Source organism: Coregonus clupeaformis, chromosome 24 (assembly GCF_020615455.1).
Source record: "Coregonus clupeaformis isolate EN_2021a chromosome 24, ASM2061545v1, whole genome shotgun sequence".
Classification (NCBI taxonomy): domain Eukaryota; kingdom Metazoa; phylum Chordata; class Actinopteri; order Salmoniformes; family Salmonidae; genus Coregonus; species Coregonus clupeaformis.
Genome location: NC_059215.1, coordinates 10,724,161 through 10,731,532, shown reverse-complemented (window position 1 = coordinate 10,731,532; position 7,372 = coordinate 10,724,161). Strand labels below are relative to the sequence as shown.

The 7,372-nt window shown below is 43.0% G+C and overlaps 1 protein-coding gene across 1 annotated transcript in view; it reads left to right on the top strand.

Annotated features, from left to right (window-relative positions):
• The window catches only part of LOC121538068 (nucleolar protein 4-like), a 37,888-nt gene that overhangs the window by 14,144 nt on the left and 16,372 nt on the right, over positions 1-7,372 (top strand). Inside the window, exons 2-3 of the mRNA XM_041845822.2 lie at positions 2,585-2,740; positions 6,348-6,459. Of these exons, the coding sequence (XP_041701756.1) occupies positions 2,585-2,740; positions 6,348-6,459 (268 nt within the window). The remainder of the gene's footprint in view (positions 1-2,584; positions 2,741-6,347; positions 6,460-7,372) is intronic.

The following is a 7,372-nucleotide window of genomic DNA, read 5'->3' as shown; positions in this document are numbered from 1 at the left end:
ACCACGTGAAAGAAAGCCCATGTGGTAGATAGGCTATTAAGCAGAGAGGCCGTTGTCGTAGCGATGTGAGTTCCAACCACACCTGCCCGATAGAGAGATAGTGGCAGTTTCTATGGTGACGGGGTCAGCTGCATGGGAAGCAGGGTAGCTGCTGGGGGCTGGCTGTGTGAGGAGCTTTCTGCATTGGACAGGACTAGAGGTGGTGTTATTTTTAAACACTGACTGCAGGGATGAGGTGGTGTTGGTGGTGCCCATCGAATGAAGCCCCAGACATCTCTCTCTCTCTCTCTCTCTCTCTCTCTCTCTCTCTCTCTCTCTCTCTCTCTCTCTCTCTCTCTCTCTCTCTCTCTCTCTCTCTCTCTCTCTCTCTCTCTCTCTCTCTCTCTCTCTCTCTCTCTCTCTCTCTCTCTCTCTCTCTCTCTCTCTCTCTGCAGTGGAGCAATAACAGAGTGTGTGTAACAGAGAAAGAGACTGACTCTGCAGGGGTGAAGAAGCTCTGCTAAGGGGAAGCTAATCTGGCAGCTAATTCCCTAAACACAAAAAAAATCAGTGCCAACTGCAGTACACTAGACCCAGCCCTGTACCCAACCCCAGCCCCAGCAGTGCTCTGGACAGTGGGTGTGTGATGACACACCTTCCAGTTGAAGCTCGCATCTACTACAAAACCATGGTGCTTGCCTATGGAGCTGTGAGGGGAACGGCACCTCCTTACCTTCAGGCTCTGATCAGACCCTACACCCAAACGAGGGCACTACGTTCATCCACCTCTGGCCTGCTAGCCCCCCTACCTCTACAGAAGCACAGTTCCCGCTCAGCCCAGTCAAAGCTATTCGCTGCTCTGGCACCCCAATGGTGGAACAAGCTCCCCCACGACGCCAGGACAGCGGAGTCACTGACCACCTCTTTAAGGAATACCTGGAATAGTATAACAGTAATCCTTCTACCCCACCCCCTCCCCCACCCCCCCCCATAAAAAAAAGGGTGGTTGTCCCACTGGCTATCCTAAGTTGAATGCACTAACTGCTGGATATGAGCGTCTGCTAAATGACTTAAATGTACATGCAAAATGATACCCAGAGCGAGAAGCAGCAGCCTGGACCAGTGACATCGGTCAGGAAACACTCTGTTAGGCTAGACCCAGACACAGACAGGCACCCAGCTCGTAGAGCTGGGATCTACATAGACACAGACAGCAGCACTGGACATCTCAGTAAAGCTGACCCTATGGTGATTTTTCCTGGACCCTGTTTGAGCTGCTCCACATTCTTCTCTCCTGTGTGCTGATCCATATTGCTCTGCTGAATCATACTCACTGTTCTCAATGCTTGAATAAGAAAACCATCTTGTTAAATTAATTCCAGAAATATAGCACCCTGCATCCAACTGCTTGTTTGCCTCTGAAGCTAAGCAGGCTTGGTCCCTGGATGGGAGACCAGATGTAGCTGGAAGTGCAAAAAAATAAACAAGTGACAAATTTCATGTGAATGTAAAATGTGGGAATACCTTTTTTCACGAGGGATGTGAAACTTCACACGTGTCCGAAAACCACGTCTCACTCATATGATATATATCTTTTTTTACATTTTTCACGTGATTTGTTTACGTGATTTTATCATGTGTTCTGCTCTCAAATCCATAGACTACCCTGTGGATGCAAGGACTGTCCATGATATCAAAAGTATTGTTTTAACCATGTTTTTAGGCTATACAGTGGTTGTTTACATTTACTTTGTTTCAAACAGTGGAGTAAAACATTTTATATTTTGGGTTCTGATGGGATACGACAGTTGAATTAAGCTCAAGCGGCATTTATATCTTATATTCTTCAAGAATCAATGGGTACATAAACTTATAAGTCCAAAAATTGATATAGCAAATAAGGATTACCCCTTTGACAGGCATTGAACCTTCATACAGCAGAACTATGTCGCCATTTGCACGTGATCCATTAACCTGCCCCCAAAATTTTTTATTCTGTCCACAGTTCCGCGAATGTCCCGCAAAATCATTCCCTTGTCCCACATTTCGGCTTTTTAGATGTGGCCATCCTAATTCCACCAGTAGTAACATTGCTACTGTTAACACCATCTTTTCACATAACATTATTTCAACCAAACATGTGAATCTGCTTTCAACATGTTAAAGTGAGATTTTTTACACAGTTGGAGTTTTCTTACATGTAAAACTGCAAATTTGATTTTAATTTTCACATGTGGAATTGGAAGTTCACGTGAAAAACAATCACATGTGGAAGTTTTTCACATATGAAACGGCAAATGTGATTTTCACATGTGCAATTGAAATTCACATGTGAGGTGAATTCTCCTCACATGTGAAAAAGTTGTGTTAACATGTGAACTCTAAATTTAATACATGTGAAAATGCGATTTGACATGTGCTTTTTTTTGTAAGGGCACACACACACACACACACACACACACACACACACACACACACACACACACACACACACACACACACACACACACACACACACACACACACACACACACACACACACACACACACACATGCCTCAGTGTCATCAGGCAGGGTACTGAATGTTTCTCTCTCTGTCTTCCAGTGTGCTGATGCAGGCTTGGCCCATGACAGCTCATCCCTGAAGAGGGTGGCAGTGGTGGAGGACTTCTTCGACATCATCTATGCCATGCATGTGGAGATGGGTGCCGACCCTGGCAGAGCACCTAAACATGCTGGCCAGAAGAAGACCTACAAAGCGGTAAGAAGCCGTCCCGCAAGTGATTTATTTTGTCCCTCCAAAGTTTTTAGAAGAAATCTATCTATATATATATATGTTTTGGGGAGGTGGGGGGGATTTTAGTTTTTGGTCAAAAAATACTAAAATCACCCAATATTCTGCTAAGAATGAGTTTCATTTAGGAAATCTATTCACCAAGTATTCCCACAAAGAAAAAGAGACATGTGTGATCGTGTCTCAATGTAATCAAGGTATGAAATTATTGTTATTTTCAAATACAATCTTCTTTGGGGCTTAGTTGTGGTCAATTTGCAGTGTACAAATGATTATAATTATGTTCCGGCCCCCCCACCATCCGCTTTGACAAAAATCGGCCCGCGGCTGAATCTAATTGCCTACCCCTACTAAAGACTGTACTAAAACATCTTCTTCCTATTCTCTTAGAGACTGCCACATAAAATAGACATTTTATAGACTGCCTATTCCTTATTCATAGCATCAGTAGTTACTAAGGCAACCATACATCCTCAACAGGAGACAAAAGTAAAGTCCATATATATCACATCATCAACAGCATATGCATTCCTAGATTAAATTGTTCTATGGTGTAACTGTATTCACTCAGTCCTTGTGTATTCACCCAGTGTATTCAGCATCTAGTTAGGTCTGAGATGCCATGTCTGTGTCTGCAGCTGGGGGGTCTTTGTCTGTGTTGTGAGACAGTTTTTTTGGGAGCATGGCTGTTACACCCTCCGGGGACCTGGGCCTTTTCTCCCTCGTGCCTCTCGCCCCTGCCCCGTAGAGAGGTCCTGTCATGTCTCATAGAACGTACCCTTTTGGGAAGGCATTGAGTGCCATTGGGGCATGGGCATAATATGAAGCTGTCACCGTGGCCTTCTGGGAAGTGCAGATTCCTCTGGGTGGCCTTTCCTTCTCCTCTGCCTCTGGGGGAGGGAGAGAGGGGGGTGAGCTGGGCACCCCTGCTGCCTCGCCATGGTCACATGAAGGTCGCCTTGTTTAGCAGAGAAATGCCAGGGGGGCAGAGAGGCAGAGATAAACAGGGAAGGGAGCTAGAGCATGAGAGAGGGGAATATACAGGTCTGAAATGATTGGCACCCAAAGATGAGCAAAAAACACTGTATAATATAAATAATACAAATACTGAGCTAAATGGAAAATTATGTTATTTTATACTAATACAATTGCTCAGAGAAAGAGATTTAGTTTAACAAGTTATAAAAAAAATAAACAGGGGTCAAAATGATTGGCACCCCTGTTTTCAATACCCCAGCACCCTCCTCTTGCGAGGATAACGACACTGAGCCTTTTTCAAAAATGTTTTATGAGATTGGAGAACACATTGGGAGGGATCTTAGACCATTCATACATACAGAATCTTCCCAAGTCCTTGATATCGTTGGTCTGCGCTTATGGACTCCTGGCCTCTTCAATTCAAACCACAGGTATTAAATGGGGTTCAAGTCCGGGGACTGAGATGGCCATTGCAAAATGTTGATTTTGTGGTCTTTTACTCATTTCTTTGTGGATTTTAATGTGTGCTTCGGGTTATTGTTTTGCTGGAAGATCCACTTGTGGCGAAGTTTCAACATCCTGGCAGAGACAACTAGGTTTTTGGCTAAAATGTCCTGGCACTTGATCAAGTTCATGATGCCATTGACCTTAACAAGGGCCCCAGGACCAGTGGAAGCAAAATAGCCCCATAGCAACAAAGATCCATCCCCATATTTTACAGTAGTTATGAGGGACTTTTCTGCATATGCTTCTGTTTTTCAATGCCAAACCCACCACTGGTGTGTGTGGCCAAAGACCTCTATCTTCATGTCATCTCACCATAGCACCGCCTGGAGTTTGATAAACATTTACATTTTACATTTTAGTCATTTAGCAGACGCTCTTATCCAGAGCACTTGGATTGGAACCGGTGCTAAAGTCAGATTACATAAAAATAGAGCTATTTGGCCACACACACCAGTACCATACCTACACTGTACTGTAAAATATGGTGGTGGGTTTTTGACGTTATGGGGCTATTTTGTTTCCACTGGTCTTGAGGCCTTTGTTATTTTATTACTTGTTAAACAAAACCTATTTACCTGAGCAATTTTATTAGTATAAAATAATGTAATTTCCCAATGTTTTTGAGCATTCAATATAGCTCATTATTTGTATTATTTATTTTATACAGTCTTTTTTGCTCATCTTTATCAAGGGTGCCAATGATTTGGGTCCTGACTGTATGTGAGTCAGCTGCACCTGAGAGAGAAAAGGAGGAGGAGCTCTGACTCCAGCCTGGAGAATCAAAGCAGAAAGACAGTGCCTTCGGAAAGTATTCAGACCCCTTCCATTTTCCCACATTTTGTTACGTTACAGCCTTATTCGAAAATGGATGAAATAAAACGTTTTCCTCATCAATCTACACACAATACCCCATAATGACAAAGCGAAAACAGGTTTTTCTTTTTTTTTGCAAATTAAAATAAGAATAAAAACAGAAAGAACTTATTTACATATTAAGTCTTCAGACCCTTTGCTATAAGTTCGAAATTGAGCTCAGCTGCATCCTGCTTCCACTGATCATCCTTGAGATGGTTCTACAACTTGATTGGAGTCCACCTGTGGTAATTTCAATTGATTGGACATGATTTGGAAAGGCACACACCTGTCTATATAAGATCACACAGTTGACAGTGCATGTCAGAGCAAAAACCAAGCCATAAAGTCGAAGGAATTGTCCGTAGAGCTCCGAGACAGGATTGTGTCGAGGCACAGATCTGAGGAAGGGTACCAAAAAATGTCTGCAGCATTTAAGGTCCCCAAGAACACAGTGGCCTCCGTCATTCTTAAATGGAAGAAGTTTGGAACCACCAAGACTCTTCCTAGAGCTGGCTACCCGGCCAAACTGAGCAATCAGGGGAGAAGGGCTTTGGTCATGGAGGTGACCAAGAACCTGATGGTCACTCTGACAAAGCTCCAGAGTTCCTCTGTGGAGATGGGAGAATCTTCCAGAAGGACAACCATCTCTGCAGCACTCCACCAATCAGGCCTTTATGGTAGCGTGGCCAGACGCTAGGGTCTGAATACTTATGTAAATGTGATATTTCCGTTTTTTATTTTTTATTACGTTTTAAACAAGCCTGTTTATGCTTTGTCATTATGGGGTATTGTGTGTAGATTGATGAGGGGGAAAAAAACTATTTAATCCAATTTAGAATAAGGTAACAAAATGTGGAAAAAGTAAAGGGGTCTGAATACTTTCCGAATGCACTGTAAGTAGATGGTCGAGTCAAACAGTCAGGTCTTTGGCAGCAGATGAGCGAAAGAGAGAGCAAGTGAGAGAAAGAGAAGGGGAGAGAGAGAGAGAGAGAGAGAGAGAGAGAGAGAGAGAGAGAGAGAGAGAGAGAGAGAGAGAGAGAGAGAGAGAGAGAGAGAGAGAGAGAGAGAGAGAGAGGTTCTTGGAGTCCTTGAGGGAGGATTCCTTCCTCCTTCCTCACCATGCCACATAACACAGCATTAACATAATCATTGATCCCTTAATAACAGTTCATGTCTTCTTTGCTCCTGTCCTGCCTGACCTGTGCTGTGCCCTCTGACCTTTCCCCTGGCACAGATAGCAGAGACATATGCCTTCCTGCCCAGGGAGGCAGTGACACGCTTCCTAATGAGCTGTGGAGAGTGTCAGAAAAGGATGCACATCAATCCCAGCACCGCAGAGTTTAAAGGTAACTAACTTCCCAGTCAGTCTACTGGTTCCTTTTTATTAATTTACTGTATATATTGATTCAGTCATTAAAGCCTTTTTTTTTAAAGCAAGACTTCTTTCAATTTTATATCTATGTGAATAGCAACAATGCCAAATACTTCTAATGCATCGTATCACATTCCTACTGCCTTTGTTAAAATTATTAATTGCAGTGCTACCGCAAATAATGACAACTTTAATTGACTGCTAATACATTTATAGCCCCACATTCGTTGGGTTTCACACCCTCAACTCAATGTCCAATCTCTCCTCAATGTCCAATCTCTCCATTCAAGATAAATATATCTTGGTCTCTGTGTATGTTTGTCAGCCAATTAAAGGTATGGACTTTGGTTGAAAGCAGAGGCCATCAAATGATGTAACAAAGACCCAAGAGGTCCTAAATAATGAAAGATCTGGTAGAGCACGGCGCTTGTAACGCCAAGGTAGTGGGTTCGATCCCCGGGACCACCCATACACAAAAAAAAAAAAAATGTATGCACGCATGACTGTAAGTCGCTTTGGATAAAAGCGTCTGCTAAATGGCATATTATTTATTATTATTATATTATAGATGTTCCAAGAGAAGAAGCATGGGGTCCCTCTAGTGGTCATGGTGGGGAACACAGAGGGCTTCCCATTGTTTAGTTTACAGCATTAGAACAGCAGTCCATGACTCCAGATCAAATCAAAATCAAAGTTTATTGGTCGCGTACACAGGTTTGCAGCTGTTATAGCAGGCACAGCGAAATGCTTAGGTTACTAGCTCCAACAGTGCAGTAGATTGTATCTCAAATAGAATACAAATACATTTTTTTCTATCAAAACAAGAAATCAAGAAATGACAGAACAAGTCCAATTAACAATCCAGAGAAGATATATTAGAGTGAGCA